This window comes from Plectropomus leopardus, chromosome 15, assembly GCF_026936395.1.
Source record: "Plectropomus leopardus strain MGB_pleo_1.0 chromosome 15, ASM2693639v1, whole genome shotgun sequence".
NCBI lineage: Eukaryota > Metazoa > Chordata > Actinopteri > Perciformes > Serranidae > Plectropomus > Plectropomus leopardus.
Genome location: NC_142190.1, coordinates 18,106,387 through 18,125,732, shown reverse-complemented (window position 1 = coordinate 18,125,732; position 19,346 = coordinate 18,106,387). Strand labels below are relative to the sequence as shown.

General features: G+C 38.7%; 3 protein-coding genes across 5 annotated transcripts; all 3 read left to right on the top strand.

Annotated features, from left to right (window-relative positions):
* Positions 1-3,707: 3,707 nt before the first annotated feature.
* Positions 3,708-10,229, top strand: arr3a (arrestin 3a, retinal (X-arrestin)). Of its 2 annotated transcripts, XM_088088288.1 has the most exons (18): positions 3,709-3,799; positions 5,479-5,510; positions 6,148-6,178; positions 6,289-6,349; positions 6,471-6,515; positions 6,610-6,800; positions 7,014-7,073; positions 7,186-7,262; positions 7,353-7,488; positions 7,962-8,046; positions 8,125-8,197; positions 8,296-8,433; positions 8,597-8,680; positions 8,774-8,797; positions 8,902-8,951; positions 9,091-9,110; positions 9,291-9,317; positions 9,728-10,229. In XM_088088288.1, exons 2-16 carry the CDS (start codon positions 5,503-5,505, stop codon positions 9,093-9,095), a joined length of 1,068 nt encoding a protein of 355 aa, XP_087944414.1. In that variant the 5' UTR covers positions 3,709-3,799; positions 5,479-5,502; the 3' UTR covers positions 9,096-9,110; positions 9,291-9,317; positions 9,728-10,229. The 2 variants fall into 2 exon arrangements, with proteins under 2 accessions (XP_087944415.1, XP_087944414.1); XM_088088289.1 differs by lacking the exons at positions 8,774-8,797; positions 8,902-8,951; positions 9,091-9,110; positions 9,291-9,317; positions 9,728-10,229 and having other exon boundaries at positions 3,708-3,799; positions 8,597-8,684.
* A 998-nt stretch (positions 10,230-11,227) lies between these two features.
* On the top strand, positions 11,228-14,286 carry znrd2 (zinc ribbon domain containing 2). Of its 2 annotated transcripts, none has more exons than XM_042498897.2 (4): positions 11,228-11,338; positions 11,833-11,984; positions 12,091-12,175; positions 12,819-14,286. In XM_042498897.2, the coding sequence occupies exons 1-4, from the start codon at positions 11,323-11,325 to the stop codon at positions 13,253-13,255; spliced, it is 690 nt and encodes a 229-aa protein (XP_042354831.1). In that variant the 5' UTR covers positions 11,228-11,322; the 3' UTR covers positions 13,256-14,286. The 2 variants fall into 2 exon arrangements, with proteins under 2 accessions (XP_042354831.1, XP_087944416.1); XM_088088290.1 differs by lacking the exon at positions 11,228-11,338 and adding an exon at positions 11,424-11,664.
* A 1,111-nt stretch (positions 14,287-15,397) lies between these two features.
* fam89b (family with sequence similarity 89 member B) lies at positions 15,398-18,626 on the top strand. Its single transcript, XM_042499337.2, has 2 exons — positions 15,398-15,950; positions 17,031-18,626. The coding sequence occupies exons 1-2, from the start codon at positions 15,504-15,506 to the stop codon at positions 17,292-17,294; spliced, it is 711 nt and encodes a 236-aa protein (XP_042355271.2). The 5' UTR covers positions 15,398-15,503; the 3' UTR covers positions 17,295-18,626.
* Positions 18,627-19,346: the final 720 nt, after the last annotated feature.

Genomic DNA, 19,346 nt, shown 5'->3' with positions numbered 1-19,346 from the left:
CTTTTTTTGACACACAGGATCAAATATGATACTTTTGGTACAAAACAGTGCAAAAATTGCTTTTAAGCTGGTGCAAGTAACTCCATACACTGGAATCAAATTTTACAAATAACCTGTCTTGATTTAAGCAAAATAAGACATGGTTTTAAGGCATGGTTTTATCAGTGTGGGGCCTAACAGAGCAGTGGTGGAGAGATTTGACAAAGAAAGAGCAAAAAAAATAACGTATCAATGTTATTATTCTGTATTTCAACCCTTGGATCTTTGTTCTGAGTGAACCAGAATATTTATGTGCAGGCTATTTCAGTCAGAGATTAAGAATTAAGTGGATTATATACATTAAGACGGCGGAGAGTCTCACGCTTTCTGCCTCTCCATCTTTTTATAACCTGCAGTTAGATATTCAGAAAAATTACAGTTTTCTCTTTGTTTTTATCTGTATTTAACCCACTTCTTTTTCTTGTTCTCCCTTACCATCAGTTTTTCTTGATTCAAACTAAAACATAACATGAATAAAGCGGGTTTGTATATGTGTTTAGACACTCTGTATATTTGTCTCAAATATTTTGACGTTTAATGTACATACTATACCAACATATTTAGAAAATGCCTGATATCGGACATATCACTGGTTGCAATGTCCAAAACATTTGCATTGTTTTTCTCTCTCACTCCCTTTTTGTTTTTGTGATTATTTGTCATGTGTTCATCAGGGAGATCCTCCCCAGAGGGAATCACACTGTCACATTGAGTTTAGGTTGATGATCAAAGGGCTGAGAGCCAGCGAAGCCACGCTACTTCCAAGAAATACTGCAGACGAAACACTGATCAGTATGGAGGCAACGTGAGCTGCTCTAATAAAACCTGAGCCCTATACACACGTTTTATTTAAACTTGCCCAGATCACAAATAGATGCAGTTTAAAGCACCATGCTGCAAAGGCAAGAAAGTTTATACAACTGTGGAAATGCTTCAGTGAAAGAGCCTCTCCACCTGAAGCTTTATTTTCCCATTACATCAGTCAAATTAAAACAACTTGAGCGATGAATAAGCTGATAAAGCTTTCACATAATACTTCACCTGCACAGCCGCTCTACTTTGATTCGAGCGAGCTAGCAGCTCAGTAAAGCCACAGCCATTACAACACAGTGACCCTTGCCTTGTGGGACGTCCTGGTGGCCTGGAGGTCACTCTCCTGGCTGGATTCCAACTAAATCCTTTCTTCACATTATCATCCTAAACTCATATTTTGATAATAAATACATATACAAAAAATGTGTAGTGTTCACAAGCCTCCAAACACTGCTAGTAACAATGTGTTTACCTATCCTCTTTTTCTTAGGGCATATCAACAAACAAAGAATCAGTCATTTCATCATAAAACATATCAAAAACAAGGATTGATTCAAGAAACATCACCCCCAAATTCTGTGTGTCAGTGTCACTCAGTTTTAGAAAAATGTTTAACTGTTTGAACTATTATATTTTCAAAAATCTCCCTTAACTTGCCCCTATGAGCTGTGGCTTTAAATCTGAATAAAACAGTTCTGTTTTATGTGCTTTTTTCAGCTCTTTACAAGACACAGTTTTGTGACTGTAGTGTACCAATGTTCCAGTTTGAAAACAGCAAACCCTGATGTCTCAACTTTCAGCGTGAGGTTGTTATCATGGGCCTGTCGAAGAATTCGTGGAGTTTCAAAGGTCAAAAGGGTATCTTTCAGGTGGTTTTGGATAAGCTCTGGCACGTTCCTGAGACTCCGTTGAGTAAGACAGCTTACTCTGACGTTGCCGCCGATGCTCCCATCATCAACTGTAATGGGACTAGGAGCCCTTAATCTGTTGAGATCAGACAGACTGAAATACTGAGAATCTTTGTACTGCTCCACAAAGAGCTAAAAATATGACACACCTTTAATTTGTACTGTTTACCCTTAATGTTATCATTATTTTTTATTATTTTAAATGGTCTATCTGATTTGTTGGTTTCTTAAGAAGAGTATACTGCGAACTACAGAGACAGGAGTTCAAGGCTTTTATTTACTGTTCTCTCTTTGACCAAACAAAACATCTATTTACAGGAGAAGTGTCTACAGCTAGTTTTTAAGGATAAAAGTTGTCACATTTTATATGGCTGTCTACTCAGCATGGTAAAAGTAGTCGACTAAAGCAGTAAATTCCTCTGTGCAGTGCTTCACTGACAGAGAAAGCAGAGAAAACAGCTACAAAATTCTTCCTACATCCAGTGCTGTCATTTGTTGTGACACTGATATAGTTCGAAGGAGGTAGAACTACTGGTGGGTAGGACAGCGCTCAAAATGCCTCTGATGAAACAGAATTTCCTTCTTCTCTTGTTTTGCAAATGAGCTACTATTTCCAACACAATAGCATCCCATATTGTGAGTGTAGAGGATGTTTTGGACGAGGATATATTTTACAGTGTTTTGGCTAACTTAGATGTTCAGCTGTATTTATTGGAGTCAGAGTATACAGCTGAAGAAATGCAATGGAGAGGATGCCTTAGCATTGATCCAATCGCCCGTTATTCTGAAACCCTGTTCAAAAAACTTCCCATGCGTCTGATAGTCCACAGTAGGACGGCCCATTATCACAAAAACAAAAGCCCACTTTTGGGTTGGGTTTTTGAGTTCACAGAAGAGCAGTTGAAGTTAAATATCAGCTGAAATTAAAAGTATTTCTTTAGGAGTCATACAAATCCACATGTTACGATTTATGCGTTATCTGTCAAACTGAGCAATATGTTAATGGAGTCTGGAAAGCAGTAAAGCTGATATTCACCGAACTCCAGATTCAGTGTGTGTTTTCAAAGCAACAGGCCTTTGAAGCAGTGGGCTTTGGGTTTCGGAATAACGCGCTGTCTGACTATGGGCTTTCAGTCCAATCGGACATTTGAATGATTCGGGTTACAGAAAAATGGGCTTTCGGACCACTGGGCAGTCCCCGTGGATGGAGGTCAAGGCTGCGGCTGGCCAACAAATCAATGGCTATGGGCATCAGAAGCTTGTGCACAATGCATCCTGGTACGTGTAGGCACTTGGCAAGCAGAAATACTGAGCTTTCTCAGTCAATATAACACTGAGGAATTTATTGCTCTGGTTAAAGCAATGCTTTAATTTAATGCTTAAATTACACTCAACACTGATTGGACATCCACATAATAGGCGGCAAAATTTCCCTTTAACCGTTGTATCCGTCAGAAAAAAAATCTAATAAGCAATAAGTAAAGATTCTTCAGATACTTTTTCTAAACCACACAGCACGATCCATTGTTTGAAACAGGTGCAGCTCACAGACAGATCAGGCCAATAATAGCAGCTCTAAAGGCTATTATTAAACACAAGCCAACCAATATATCAAACAGCCGTCCCTCATGTTATGACACATCCAGGCCTTTTTAACAAAAAATGAATTTAACCCTGATTTGGAAAGGCCTTTAACTTTATAACCCTATCTTTACCAATTTAAAGGAGACTTCATTGCTTTGTTTGTGCATGGGATTATCAACCTACTACTACCACAGCCATGTGGCAACTATGTCATTGTATGTTTGTCCGTGTGATTTAGCTGGTGGGTATTATTAAACCCTTTGTAGTCCAAAAAAGCTACTCACTGATTGCTTAAATGGATTATGGAGCAGGCAACAGCAGTAATAATGGACAAGTTAAGCCTGAATGATGCTCACAGAGAGGCTGCGCGTATAAAAAGGCTGCTCGACTGTGGCAGACTGCACTCTCCACCTACCCTGACATACTCCATCCAGCTCCCAGACAACTAAGAAGAGGTAAGACTTCATCTGCATTGATGGATGGATGGAAAGATGGATAGCTGAATATAGTGTTGATACTTATGATGAAATACAGCCGCTGCCTGTAGGCCATTTGGAGCATGATTTTACTTTGTGAAAAGAATATACTGATAAGGCAAAACTAAGTGGGCTCATACTTGAAAGATTATATTTGGTTGTACTGCCTACTTTAAGACGAAAAGTGACGAATTATGTGACAGTTAAGTTGAGTTTGGGTGGTAGTTTTATCAGACTATGCAGTCATTTTACAGCATACAAGTTCTCTAAATGGAGGCTGCAAAGCATTTCTAAACAGATTCATGAGAAAGGTGCATTTTTTTGCTTAATGCTAGTGTCGAGGTAGCATGCTACAATAAGAATTAGAAAATATGACTGCTGTAGATTAAAGCAGCCAAAATGATGGCTGGTAGGTTTGCAAGTAAGTGTGCTGATCACCCAAAATTCCTCTTGAGAGACAGCGCAGAATTGCATCTCTGATGCTGAGCGACAAACATCATTTTAAATAAGAATGCCAACCATAAAAATAATTTCGCTATGTACACATACAATATAAAGCTTTTAAGTTCAGTTTTGGAGGAAATGGAGCATCAAGTCACCAACCAGCATTATTTGTGCTTAACTGAGCAATATTAATAACACCAGAACATGGATCCATCATTCCATTAATAATTGTAAAATTGTAAACTGTAAAATGTTAAAGTACTTGATAGTGACTGCAAGAATCCAAGAAAGGAATGAGGCCGTTCATTAAATCATCTGAGTGTGACAGAATGGTTCATGATGAACAGCCCATCAGGATTGAGGGATACACCTGTGCTGTACCTCTCCATGGTCCTGAAACGCACATGCAGCCCTTGTTGCTTTATCCACCTTGGGTTGGAGGTCCCAACCTGACCAAACAACTCTCCATTCACCTGGGGTTTTTTATTTCTGCACAGTTTCCTCAAGTTCATTAGATTTTAAGTTGAAGCAGGACAATTGCATGCACTGGGAAATTAACAATTAAGATTTCACTTAATAAACCAAGTTAATAATGATATGAAGATTTAGTAGAACTTGTAAGAGAATTGAACCAGACAGTCTAAAAATGCCTGAAAGTAAATTAAGAAATTAGCAAACCCAGCTTGTGGCACTGCAGTTGAATTTTTCATCAGCATAAATAATCAAATGCTTACACCTCTCATAAACTCTCATTGATAATCCTTATTACAGAACGATAGAGGGTTAATGTTAGTGTCTCATCAAGTCCAAGAATACTACAGCAAGTTACTGAATGGGGTTTTATCCATTTAACTGTCCTTGATGAGCTCAAACAGGCATCAGCTTTGGTACTGCTGTTACGTTGGAGGGAGCACATTGTGACATAATCGTGAGTGTCGTGTAAATCTGGCCTGGAGTTTGGCGTGAGGCCTGTGTGTGTTGGACCGGGGGTCAGTTAGCAGATACAGAATAACGGACAAGCCAGGAGCACTAACACTGATGGTATAATCTTATCACAAAGGATTAACCTTCAATGCCCTGAAAACAAAACATCGCTCCGGCTGCCACAAAGCTGACAGTTGGTGAAGGATCTATGTCTTAACTACAACATCTGATTGATACTGTGACCCCCTAATAACCTAAAGTCACATTTTTTTCCTCTTTTTTCTCCACAGAAAACTTCTAAAGCTCTTCCAGAGATGGCAAAGTAAGCATTGTTTTCCTTTGTTGATTTCTTTGTGTCCCTAAAGGAAGTTCTCTTACTTCAATCTCACCCACTACAAACAAAAAAAATATCAAAGTTTAAGATTAAGAGGGCTTTCTGTTATTATTGTGCATAGTAACTCCCTAAAAACAACATATAAAAGTTACTATTGTTGCTTGAAAAAGCTGAAACCTGCTTTTAAAACTGTACTCAGAGCTACAAGCTTTGACCCAGGGTCAGCCAACTCTCAGAAATCATGAGTAGTTTTAAAGTATTTATTTAAGGTTTGTAAAGGTTAAGTCGCTTAAAGTGTCGGTTCAAATGTGGTCTCAGACAGTAACACAGGTAATCAGCCAATTAGGAACCCTGCCACACCATTTCTGGCTCTCCTCACCTGGGCCAGCCTCTCAATCCGGGCATGATGAGGTAAAGCTGCTCCACACTTAGCTGTCCCTAACTGGATAAAAGGGAATAAGGGATTACTGGCCCTTCTGCTGCTTGCAAAGCAACATACATTACCTTCAGAGTCTAAAACTAATCATTATTTTATCTGGCCAAACCAGACACTTACTCTGTCAATGGATGAGGAATTAAGGATTCTTAATTAGACATTATGATGTTCCTCTTTCTTTTTTCACAGGGTTTTCAAGAAGACCAGCAAAAGCGGAGGGGTAAGTTTCACTTCTTGATTTGTCTGGAGTTAAAACACACTTGAAAACTTAAACTTACTGTCAACAGGGACTCAAACACTCAACTGTTTTCACTTCCTTCTGCCTGACAGCTGACCCTCTACCTGGGGAAGAGAGACTATGTGGACCACGTGGACAAAGTGGACAAAGTTGGTACGTTCCTCCTTGTGTTTGTGTGTGTGTGTGTGTGTGTGTGTGTGTGTGTGTGTGCGCACGTGCGCTGTTGTATAGTAAGGATGATAACTGAATATTGTCTTCACGTTTAACTTTTCAGATGGTGTTGTAAAGCTGGACACAGCAGAATTTGGAGACAGGAAAGGTAACAAAAAGAAGTTTCATTTTAAATGCTCTTAAAAAACCTTCTCAAGTCAATAGCGTAATGCCATTATGCATGTTCTGTTATGTTATGACAGTGTTTGTGCAGCTGGCATGTGCCTTTCGTTACGGCAGCGATGACCTGGATGTGATGGGCCTGTGCTTCAGGAAGGATATCTGGATCCAGCACGTCCAGATCTACCCTGATAACCAGAAGCCCGCTCTGAGCCCCATGCATGAGACTCTGTTGACGAAGGCGGGAGACAACTCACAACCTTTCTCTTTTGAGGTACGACAACATGTTCAGACACAAGCGTGAAGACTTTAAGACCTCAACCCGTTCAGCCACAAGTTCTACCTTTTGTGTTTCAGTTGAAATTGTGTTTATTTTACAGTCTGGGTTATGGACAAAGCACCTGTATTTTAACCTTTTAATAGTGACTGTTAGGCATAAGTGTGGATTTCTGATGTGAAATAACTGTTCTTCTTTGTGTGTGTCTAGATCCCCAACAACCTGCCATGCTCAGTCGCTTTGCAGCCTGGACCAGATGACAAGGGAAAGGTAAAAACATGCAAATCTGCACAATTCAACTCTCCATATCCCACAATCAAGAGTGTCAACTGTTGCCTGTTTTCGTTGTAATGGCTGCCAATGTTTTAATTTTACTTCACAGGCTTGTGGCGTTGACTTTGAGGTCAAAGTTTACCTTGCCAGTGAAAAGTGCAACCCTGATGAGAAGGTTGACAAGAAGTGGGTGGAATAATCATTTTTACCATTGTCTTTCATTTTTTAACCATTTGCCTGAATAACACCTCTCCTCTGTCCCACTCCGCCCCACAGGGACACAGCTCGCCTTATCATTCGTAAAATCCAGTATGCCCCCTCTCAGGTGGGCGCCGGGCCCAAGGCTGACCTCTGCAAAAGCTTCATGATGTCCGACAAGCCCGTTCACGTAGAAGCTTCAATGGAAAAAGATGTACAGTACCAAAAACTGTATTGTTTAACCCTTTCAAACCTGAGCAAATTGGTTTGATATCTTTTGAAATTGTGTAGGGAAAGGCAGTGAGCAACCTAGCAAAAGATGTCCCACAAAATGCCAGAAATTGGTAATGAGTGATAAAAATTGACCTGAAAATTAATTTAGAAAAAGAAAACAAAAAAAAACAAAAACTGCAGAAAAATGTCCAGAAATGTTTATTATTATTATTAGTAGTAGTATCAGCAGCAATAGCAGTAGAAGCAACTTATTTTAGATTATTTTCAGGTTATTTTCTAGTAATCTCTTGTTGCCTTATGCTACCTACCCCATATTTTTTCAAGAAATCAAACCAATTCGCCCAGGTTTCAAAGGGTTAAAGTGCAATTTCTCAGCTGTTCTAATTATTTGTTAATGTCTTAGGAGTGAGTTTGCATGCAGACTAAGACTATGTTTCCTTGTTTTGACTGTAGCTCTACTTCCACGGTGAATCAATCCCAATCAAAATCAAAATCAACAACGAGAGCAACAAAACAGTCAAGAAATTCAAAATCACTGGTGAGTACACTCTTTATTTAATATAACTGTGACTAAGAGCATGACATCGCCTAACGTTCAATTTCCATCTTCCCTCAGTGGACCAAACCACAGACATCGTCCTCTACTCAGCAGACAAATACACCAAAGCTGTACTCACCCAAGAGTTTGGGTAGGTGGAGAGAAAACTGAGAACCAATGCAACAAAAATGAAGCAGAAAGTATCATACATGGACGTTTACATATGTGTTTGTGCTTTATCCCTCACAGAGAGACAGTGGAGTCCGGCGGCACCTACGAGAACACGCTGACCATCACCCCCGTGCTGTCTGAAAACAAGGAGAAGAGGGGGCTCGCACTGGACGGACGACTGAAGGATGAGGACACTAACTTGGCCTCCACCACTATGTGAGTGCACAATGAGAGCGGGCAGACTAAAGCAGGATTTGCTTTGAACTCAGGCAGCTCTTCTTGCAATGCTTCACAATGTCTTAAAATGGTTTTTCTAAAGTAACTTTACTGATTTAAACTTTCCAATCCCTTCATTCCTTTTCATTCCTCTCCTCCACAGGCTGCGGCCGGGTGTAGAAAAAGATGTGTTGGGAATCTTGGTTTCCTATAAGATTAAAATTAACCTCATGGTGGCCGGAGGAGGGTAAGAATCTACTCCTGTTTTTTGATGAACGGAAAATTATTTGTTATTTTTTTTAAGAATAACATTAACTCAGTTTCTGCTATCTTCATACAGTCTGCTGGGTGGCCTTACTGCCAGGTAAGTTAGGTTTATTTATAATGATATCACAGCCACTGCAGCCAATAAGTATTAATCACAAATCACTTGTATTGTTTTGATTGGTTGGTTTGTTTTCTCTTCAGCGACGTCACAGTGGAGCTGCCATTAAATCTCATGCACCCCAAACCTGAAGGTATTTTTTTCTCACACAAACACCAGATTTGTCTTTACACTATCTCACTGAAATTCACCTGCTGGTTTCTCTAATTATTTCCCTCTCTCATCCTATTATTTTCTTCCTTTCACATCAACCTGCCTTCCAAACTGAGCAGAGTAAAGACTGCACATCTGCGTAAGTATAAAGTCGTTTTTATTTTAGGAGCTTTCACCCTAAAAATTGTTGAGATTTATTGCAGCAGTTAGCAAATAAAATTATTTGGTGAGTTGTTGTTGTTGTTGTTGTTTTTTGGGCATTTAGGTGATAGTATTCAGATGTTTCTATTAACCTATTTTTAATGTTCTTTTCTTACAGTGGAAAAAAAACTCCCCCATAGTCAAGGTGAGGTTTATACAGACTATATTACAGTAAAGGACATTATAAGGCCAGTGGTGGAAGAGTGGTGATTCTGTTTTCATCACCAACAGCATTTTAATGTTTAGATTTAATAGTACAGATCTTAAATAAATATATTTGGTTACCTTTCCACAACTGCACAAGGCTAAGCACTACATAGTTTTTATTATTGTATATTGTAAAAAAAATCATACTATGACCATAAATAATATCATATTCCCCTTCATAATATGCTACAACAAATGCAGTTCAGTGATCATAAGGCAATTAAATGCATAATATTGCACATTTGTGGATGTGCTTTAATGCTGAAACACTTTCATGTACTGATTGTTTTAATTTTGTTCTCACAATGTATGTATAGTTAACTTATCTTTGTGTTTGCTTCTTCCCAGAGAGGATGTTACCCTGGAGGTTCAGGAGAAACCCCCCCAAAACAATGAGAGGAAGTGACACAAAACAAAGAATAAGAAGAAGGATGTGACGGTGTAATTAATCCACACAACAATAACTGAACAACAGAAAAGAATTATATCTTTTCAGCACGCCAAGGATATACGTACAGATGTAACAATCTTCTCACAGATTTTGTGTGCTTGTTTTAGTTGTTTAATTTATGTCATTTTAGCTTCGTAGAGGAAGTATTCTAACTACAAAGTAGTATGCAACATTTAGAGACCAAAGACTTAAGTAGAATAACGTTTTAAATAAAGGTCCCTTGCACTTCACTTCAGAGAGGGAGGAAGCCCATAAAGCCACTGCGCTTTGGATTAGTGGTACGCTCATTTGTTTCTCTCAGTGGCACTTTCTCCTTCTGTGAAATGTATCTCATTACAGTGTGATTTTGACGTCAAGTTGAGTAACCTATAATACAATAAAACTATTGTAAAAACAGAATTATTGTGGTGTGTGTGATACGTTTCTGCCAATTCAAGCAGATTTTCTTTTTTTACTGGAGTCTTCCAATAGTTGTTTCATTTTCCATTAATGGACTGGTACATTGCATTGGTCAACACTGCTGTCGGTCACTTGTCCCACAAAATGCAAGTGACATTTTGTAATTATGGTGCAATTTGTTATTAGTCATTAAACCTAAGATGTTATGGGGACACAAAATATGAAGCACATGACTGATACTAAAACAATTTGAAGAACCTGGTTTTAGCTTCTTACGAGATTTTTTGAATAAAGTGACTGTGATTTCTGCTGCTAAAACACACAAATCATGACTCATTATAAAATCCTGAAGATCTAAAATATAATAATAATAATAATAATAATAATCATAACTTTATTTATATAGCACCTTTAAAACAGAGTTTATAAAGTGCTTTGACACGCAGAAAGGGAGAGGCAATATGAGCCCAAAAAATAATGCAAAATAAAACCAGATAAAATTTTAAGTAGAAATAGATCTAAGGCAAAGGCATATTAAGGAAGTCATATGATAATGAGAAATAGAGAAAGAAACAATTAAAAGAACAAACATAAAAATAACAACCCACACCAATAAGAGTAAATACAATGCAAAGAATATAAACACTAAACACTGAAATAATAGTAATACTAATTCAATTTATCAAAAAATCTTTACACGTTAAAAAGTGCAGCACTAATACAACTATATTAAACTACTAATTCTTATCCGTCAATTGCTATGAATCATTTCTATAATCAAATTATTTTGCTATTATTGTTATTATTGTTACTAAACTTTTGTAAAGGAAATTTAACTCTTTTAGCATTTTATTACAAATCTTATTTCACAATAATGAGTTAATTCTTGATTTACATATATATAATAAGTTACGGATTTATTGCTCATATTAATTCTGCATTCATTAATTTAAATGATTTATGAAAAAGAACATTGAAGAATACAACAGCAGGCAGTAAAGCGGCGTAACTGCCGTAAAACCTCAAAGAGGATGAAGACGACGCTTGACGGCGCTGACGTCATCGCGCACAACGTGTAGCGCTCGGTAGCAACATGGCTCTCAATGGAGGTATGTGAACTTCTGAGTTTACAAACAAACTAATCTGACATTTGTCCCATACACCTGTGCTGTAGCTAATGAACTGTTTTTTTTCCTGTATGTAGTCATTGATTCTCGTGTGTAATTTTATTTTTACAAGGATGTATCGTTCCCACCGTGCAGATAACCGTTAGCTGACGTTAGCCCGGTGTGTTTGTTAGCTAGCTTATCATCATTTCCTTGGCAGAGCAATGCGGTTAATCACTATTTACAACAACACCACGACAAAAAAGTGGTTCACGAATGTTTTATTAAGTGCAATATATACGCAAAGATCAATAAATAAAGTAGGAAAGGTAATTACAAAGACGAACCACAAATGCACACACGTTTCAGCAATGCTAAGGATTGTTTATATGTTTTATCACAGCAAAAACTGGTATTTGTGATTATTCTAGTGCAGTAGAGTGTTTTTGTAGGTGGAATACAGTTGAGTTAAACCAGCACTCTGTTATTAACCCCAGGTGACGAGGACTTTGAGTGGGAGCCTCCGACAGAGGCAGAGATGAAGGTGATCCAAGCTCGAAGGGAGAGACAAGACAAAATCAGCAAGCTGATGGGAGACTACCTGCTTAAAGGATACAAGATGCTGGGAGAGTCCTGTGATGTGTGCGGGGTGAGTGAAGTGGGTTTCTTTGCTGCGGTTGTGGTAGCACCTGAATATTATAGGAAAGGTGGAGTGGTGTAACCAGTGTGTTGAAATATTTGTTTTGCGTCTCCAGACAATTCTTCTCCAGGACAAACAACACAAAAACTACTGTGTCTCATGTCAGGAGCTGGACTCTGATGTTGACAAGGACAACCCCGGTATGCACACGCTTACATTCAAAGGTCCCGTGTGTAGGATTTAGGGAGCTGTTTTGGCAAAAACGGACTGTAATATAAATATATATAAAAGTATGGTTTCTTTAGCGCATAATAAGCTGAAAACAAGAATCACCATGTTTTTGTTACCTTAGAATAAACGGTTTATATCTACTGAATGACGAGAAGATTCGAATAGTCAGTCAGATACCCTTTAGTTGACTGAGATTCTTTAAATTGAGCAGTCTTTTTTTTTTTTTTTGCTCATCAGTGTGCTCTACAGTGTACATCTTGGGACGTTTTGGTCCCCAGATTTTGCTGTTGAGTGAGTGCTCTTGATTCTCACACCACTCTTTGGTACAAGCAGTTGTCAATATGCAGACAGCAACACAGAGGGAGAGTCTGAAGCCTGAGGTGAAGAAGTGGTAAAGTTCATTTGATACAGTCTCTGGATTTTGTTTGATTACAAAAAAAACCCAAATAAAATCCATTTCCATACTGGCTGTAAGGCAACAAAATGGGGAAAAAATGCCAAAGGGGTTGAATACTTTTCAAGGCGCTGTAGCTCTATTCTTTTTGCCTTAAGCCTTTTGTAAATTATTTTATGTGCTTGTTCCTATGTCTCTTTTTCCTCCACTCCATCCAGCTCTGAATGCGCAGGCAGCGTTGTCGCAAGTGAGGGAGAGACAGCTTGCAGCCCAGTCCCCTGCACCGTCCCAGGCCCCTGAACTCAATGCAGGCCCCAGCGGCAGTCAGACAAATGTGTCAGTTCCTCAGCCCAGACCGGAGCACTGTGAGGGGGCAGCTGCAGGGGGAAGAGCTCTCCTGCCTCCGCCAGCTGTCCCTTCTCCTTCAACTACTACTCCCACCCCAGTCTTGGTACCTACTCGCCCCACAATTAGTCCACAGAGCGCTGCCCTCCAACCTGTGCTGCTTGAAGCCGAGGAAGCTGTTCTAACCAAACTTCGCTGGGCCACTAACCAGCTACAGAGCTCAGCCTCCCTTGAATCAAGTATCCAGCTCTGCAGCCTCATCACCAGCTGTGCCAACTCACTGCGCAGCCTCAAGGACCTCAGCCAGTGACCAACACGGAAAAGTTTGAAACCCTGGAATTCCAGGAACGCTGTTTATACTTGCCTCTGTCCTGGAATACTGACTCTGGTCTTTGACTGAATCTTTGCATAGAGCTGAATTCACAAATGGTCAGGAAATGTACTTGAAATAGGATTAAAATGTCAAGTTAACATGTTGCTCTTGGAGTAACACACTGATATTGCTGGCAGAAATATGTTACATGCTTTCATAAGATGTTTAAGTACAAATGTTTGAACATTTGATAGTTTTTGTCAATTTGGAAGCTATTATATAATGATCAGAACTGAACATTTCTAAATGCACATCCATCACAGGTGTTAATTTAAAACATCTGCAAATTAAAAAATATTAAAATATGACTTAATCAAATATTGATAATGTTTTTCCATATTTGATTGGCTTTAATTAATTTAAAAAGGATAAAAAATTAAGATCTGGACAAATGACACCATCCTTTTTTTTCCCCGATTGGTTGTTCCATAAAAAAGTGTTGGTTTGCAAATTGAAAAAAAAAAAAGCTAAAATTCCAGTGCACAAATGCCTATATAATTGTGTCTGCACAAGCAAGATTGTCTGTGCTGACATACAATGTAATATTAATCTGTAAGTCATCAATTAAAATGTAGTCTCATAGTAAACGCCAAATTGTAAATGGCCAGTCCTCAAATTAGAGGTGCACTTCTGTATTTACAGTTCAGTCTGACATTCAGATGAATTTATCTTGTCTTTGACTCTGTGATGATGCAAAGATTGCGATTGTGTGTCAGCAGTCCTGAGGTTTTATTGTAAATATATTTGATACATGATGGTGATGATGATGGTAATATGATTCAGCGTGGGCGGCATTCAGGAGTCGAACTCATAATTCTTTATTCATTAAAACCATCAAGAGCAAATAAAGCTGTGCACTGTACATCAATAGACAGCACTTCATATTAGATAAAAGCCAGCTTCAGTGTTGTTCGAGGCAGTTAGAGTTTTATGATTATTCACCTGAATAAAGCTTTGCCTGTTCAGGAGTTCTGCAGTTTGTTTCTTTCCACAAGAGAGCGCCAAACTCAAGACACAGTTCTTAAGAGATTTATTGGAAAATGCTTTAACCCTCTGAACCCTGAGCAAATTGCAAGAAGAGAGGAGTTTTTTTTTTTAAAAAAAGATTAATATAAAGATAAAATACTTCAGAATAATTTTCTGGACATTTTCCCTGTCTTTTTTCATCATTATCTTATAATAATTTCCCTGTCTGATTTTGAAAACTAATTTTTAGGTCCTTTTTTGGTCACCTTTTCCTAATTTCTTGCAACTTTTGGAACATCTCTTGCCAAGTTGCTCATTTCTGTCTTAGCTATAAAAGCTGTCAAAGAAAACAAAAATCAATCTGAAAATGGATGCCCCAGGTTTAAAAAAAGTTAACCCTCTTAAACCTGGATAGACATCAGTTCTCTTGTGCTGCATCCAAATGCCTTCCACAATAGTTTTAAAGTCTACAACCTGACTATATTCTTTCAAAAATGCAGTACAAAAACATAATGAGAAACCTAGCAAAAAAATGTCCTGCAAACTGCACTAACTTTAAGATCAATTCCTTGTCACCTTTTACTATTTTTTGCTGAAAAATGTCCAGAGAACTACATTTATAATTCTTATATTTTGATATTTAAATTTATGTTACAGGAAAAAAATGAATGTTTGTTTTTTTTACTTATTTTTTTGTATTTTTTCACCTAGTAATTTTCTTGTAACTTTATACTCAATTATTCCTAATTTATGGGCTATTTCTGGCTAAGTTTCTTGTCACCCTCCAATGTTTTTGGAAGAAATTAAGCCAATTTGCTCAGGTTTCAAGGGATTAATGAAACAGCATGCAAATTTAAATCTGTTTAAAATATTCATACTGAATCACAGTTACATCTGCAGCATACTTATGCATATTTGTTCAAACACAAGTTGCCACAGTCGCACTAGGAATTAAATCAGGCTAAAAGGCTGCAGACGTGTTTACTTATTTATCGTTTTTTTTTTTTTTTAAATTATTTTGCCAGTCTAGCCAATCGTGGCTTTGAGAAGCATGTCAGTGTGAGACAGCCTGCGTGATTTGTCTGTCACAACAGTCTCTGGCGGGGCGGGGCGCGGTCACAGCCGGGCGGAGCCGGAGGCTGTCTATCGGTGAACTCACCCACACAAAGGAGAGGAAACAAAACAAAGCCAGGAAGACTGGCATTAACTGGGAATTCACATGAACTCACACTTAGAAAAAAAAGGATGCACTGAGTCTCTGTTGCCTCTTAAAAGCCTGTTTCAAAGACTCGGGACACTGCTGCTGCGGGGAGGCAGCAAAACAGCACCTCTGGGTGATGGTGAGGCAGCATTTCAACGTGGTCTTTCCTCGTTGTTGCGTCTCCTGCTGAGTCAGCTGTGCAGCGTCGCGATGAACGGGAGTCGGTGCAGCGCGGCGGACAGTCCGGTGGGCGGTGTCTCCTCCGTGGACGGACTACCGCCGCTTCCCAGAGGCCTGAGCGGCATCCTGAACTCCAGCGGCGGCTCGTGGCGGGACATCGAGAAGGTGCACAGCAAGAGAGCGCGCATCCAGGCCGACATCAGCCGGGGCGGCGGGGACGCGCCGCGCACTCACGGCAAACCTGCAGGGCTGGACGCTGCTCTGGCTCTGCTGCGGAAAGAGATGGTGAGGTGGTCTGCGAACATCCTGCCTTTGTCTACTGTATATCTGAAAACTCAATGTGCAGGAAAAGCTGTGAAAGCTGATTGCCATTTTTCTGCTTGACAAAATAATCTTAAGGTCCATAAAAGACATAAACGTTTTGGTTAATGGATTGCTCAGCTGTCAAACTACTTTTTAGGTGAAAAGTGAACTTTCACACTGAATTGCCTCAGTTTTTCTCTTGCTTGAATGCACAATGAAACTGGGACCCACTTGATAGCACAGCAAAAGTCCCGTCTCACAAAAGTATTGACACTTTTTCAGTGGTTTCCCACATTTTTCACATCTTTTTTTTATCAAATAGCTCGCACTGATCTCATCGAAAGACCCAGAGCTCTGTTGGATTAGCTGTCAAACAAAGGGAAAACATCTAATAACAGTTCATAGAGATTACCTGAATAATTATGAAGCACCTGTGTAAAACTCCTTTGCACAATTCTTCAATCAGTCCTTATAATTTATGAAAGAAGCGGCTCTGAGTTGCTATTTGCAAGCGTAGATCAAAAAGAAAAAAAAGCAAGTGAGCAGAGGATACAATTATTCTTCAACATTTCTGATTATTTTGAATTGAAAATTCAGTATACAAGACCAGGTCAAAACCTATATGGCTGATGCAGTCAACTGAAAAAAAAATTACGTGAAAAAAATTTAATTGAGGACAAAATTGAAGTAGAGTATTTCTGAATTTGGGTGACTTTTTTAGTTCTTTTGTGCATAACAAATTCAGTACAAAGGCCGGACCATTATGAGATATCTGAATATGGCTAGTCTACATGCTTACTGTAGGTCTTACATAGTCTATATGTTAACTGTAGATGATGGTCATAAATGAGAATAAAATGAACAAAGAAAACTTTCTTAGATTCCTTTCTTTTTACAGTATTTCAACAGGATATCACAAAATTGTAATCAGTTAGGGTCTGTGTGTGAACTGTTATGAAAACGTAGCCTCTAAATTGATAAATGTGTTAAAGCAAATGAAAAAAGCTGTACTGTATAATCTTTGATAGCCATGAACAGATGTTTTGTATTTTTGTGCATCAGGTGGGTCTGCGTCAGCTCGACATGTCTCTGCTGTGCCAGCTGTGGTCTCTCCACGAGGCCATCCAGGAGTACAAGGGCTCCTCGCTGCTGTCCGAGGCCTCGCTCAGTGCTGATAATGGATCCTCTGAGGAGGACGAGGAGGATGAAGATGAGGAGGAGACAGCAGTTCTGTCACAGCTTCCATCATCTTCATCCTTGTCTCTGCCTCCACCCAGCTGCAACTCCAGGGACCAGTGGATCAAAGACTCCTTTCATATTCCCTGATGAAGATACTGCACACACACACACACACACCATGCAGTATACACAGTAAACACATCTTAACTTAACACTAAGTTTATATCATTCACTGTACCTTTAAGCCTTAATTACACTAGTTTTTATGTCATTGATCTCTTGTCCAGATTTTTTTTCTGTCCACGAGCCAATCGAATGAGAGCAAATCAATATCTCTGCAATACAGGGTGCTCTAATTATGCTCTACCTGGATGCTTTATTTTCTGTCAGTTGTGTATCTCAGCAGAAATAAGGCCAAAAAAGAGAGAAATTTGCCATATTGCTTAATCTTCATACTAGTACATGCTGCTTGCTTGTCATTGACTATGAGCTGTGTGCAGATTTTTTGATACACCTGATGTTGATGTGTCCGGTTTCCTGATTATTCCAGACTTTATAGACTCTCTGTTCCGTAAATCCAGCAGCATAATCTTACATTGCACAGATTTTTCCACAATTTAGTGTCTTAAATGAAGAACAGAAGTGCTGTCAATCAGTAAACTGCATTTTATAAACATTTGTCACAATATACACATTTTTTTCTGACCCGGATCTGAGGAGGAATTATTTTCAAAACCAGGCATTTATAAATATCCTCAATATTTCCTGTCGAATCACAAGCTACAATACATGTATGCACAGTTGCCTCTGTGTCTTGGCTGCCTTTAAATTTTGTTAAAGCCTGTTACATTTTTGTAACCGCCGTGTTTTAAGTTCTATGTGCTACTGCTTTCTCAGCCAGGTTAACAGCGAGGCAACTCTCCTGGTTGAATACAGTCGACCAGTCTAGAAACTCTTTCTAATAAATGCAGACTATAGGAAGTAATCCCTTTCTGTGAAGCCAACAAACTAAAATTTGATTTTGATGGGATTCCATTTAGATCATATTTTTTCAGTATCATCTGTATGTCACAGGGGATTTTCCAACTTCAAAATATTTTTTTAGCCCAAACATTAGAAGTTGTGATGTCATTTGAGGTATAATCATTGAAGGGAGATACATTCCCTCCTGGTGGTTGCAGCACGGAGTAAAAGACTACAAGACCCACCGTAAGCAAGCAGGGCAGTCAGGACACTGATTGCTGCCCGACTGAAACAAATCGGCCCCAGTGAGGGAGCTGAGGGAGATCAGTGCATGTGGAGGAGAGACAGTGATTAAGACAAGCAGAGAAGATCACTTTTTAAAGTTAAGTTACACAGAAGATAGTGAACTATAATTTTGATTTACATAACTGCTTTTGTTTGGTTAAACTCCTGTCTGCAAGAAATAAGTTGACCTTTTACAGAAGACTGAATACACTGAGCTTAAGTTGGAAAACATTTGACTGTCTTCATTTCTTGCACCCACACCTTAAAAGATCCAAGAGAAAAGCTCCCAGCCTCTCACGGCATCAAAAACGATACAAAGCATATGAAGTCAGTGTGTTAAGAGGTAGAGTGGTTGAAATGGTTACACTGTCTTGGATTAAGTCATTTATCAAAACTGTATTAAAGTTTTCTAGATTACAAGAACTCTTTTTGTATCTTCATTTTAGCTCTTTGAAACCTGAGCAAAGTGGTTTGTTTGCTTAAAAAACATGGGAAGAAGGCAATGAACAGCTTAAGAAGAAAAGGCCACAGAAATGAGCACGAAATGAGTAAAAAGTATGAGAAAATTACCTGAAAAATAGCAACAACAACAAAACAACACCCTACCATAACAAAGCAAACAAAAGAAAGGAGATTTTACAAAATATTTGCTTTTGGGTTTTTTTTCTAAGGGAATGACCAACAGGAAAAAAATTGCTTAAAATTTTAAGTAATTATGTTGGAAAAAGTTAATATAATTATGATAATAATAAATATTGTTCTCCAAAAATTGTTCTAAGCTTAGATGATTTTTTATTTTTTACATTTTCTAAATCTAATTATTTATTGCAATTTGCAGAATTTACCTTGCCATGTTCATCATTGGGGTGTTTCTCATATTTTTGAAAGAAATGAAACCAACTTGCTCAGGGCTCACAGGTGTCAATACTTGTAAAATGCATCTGAATGCAG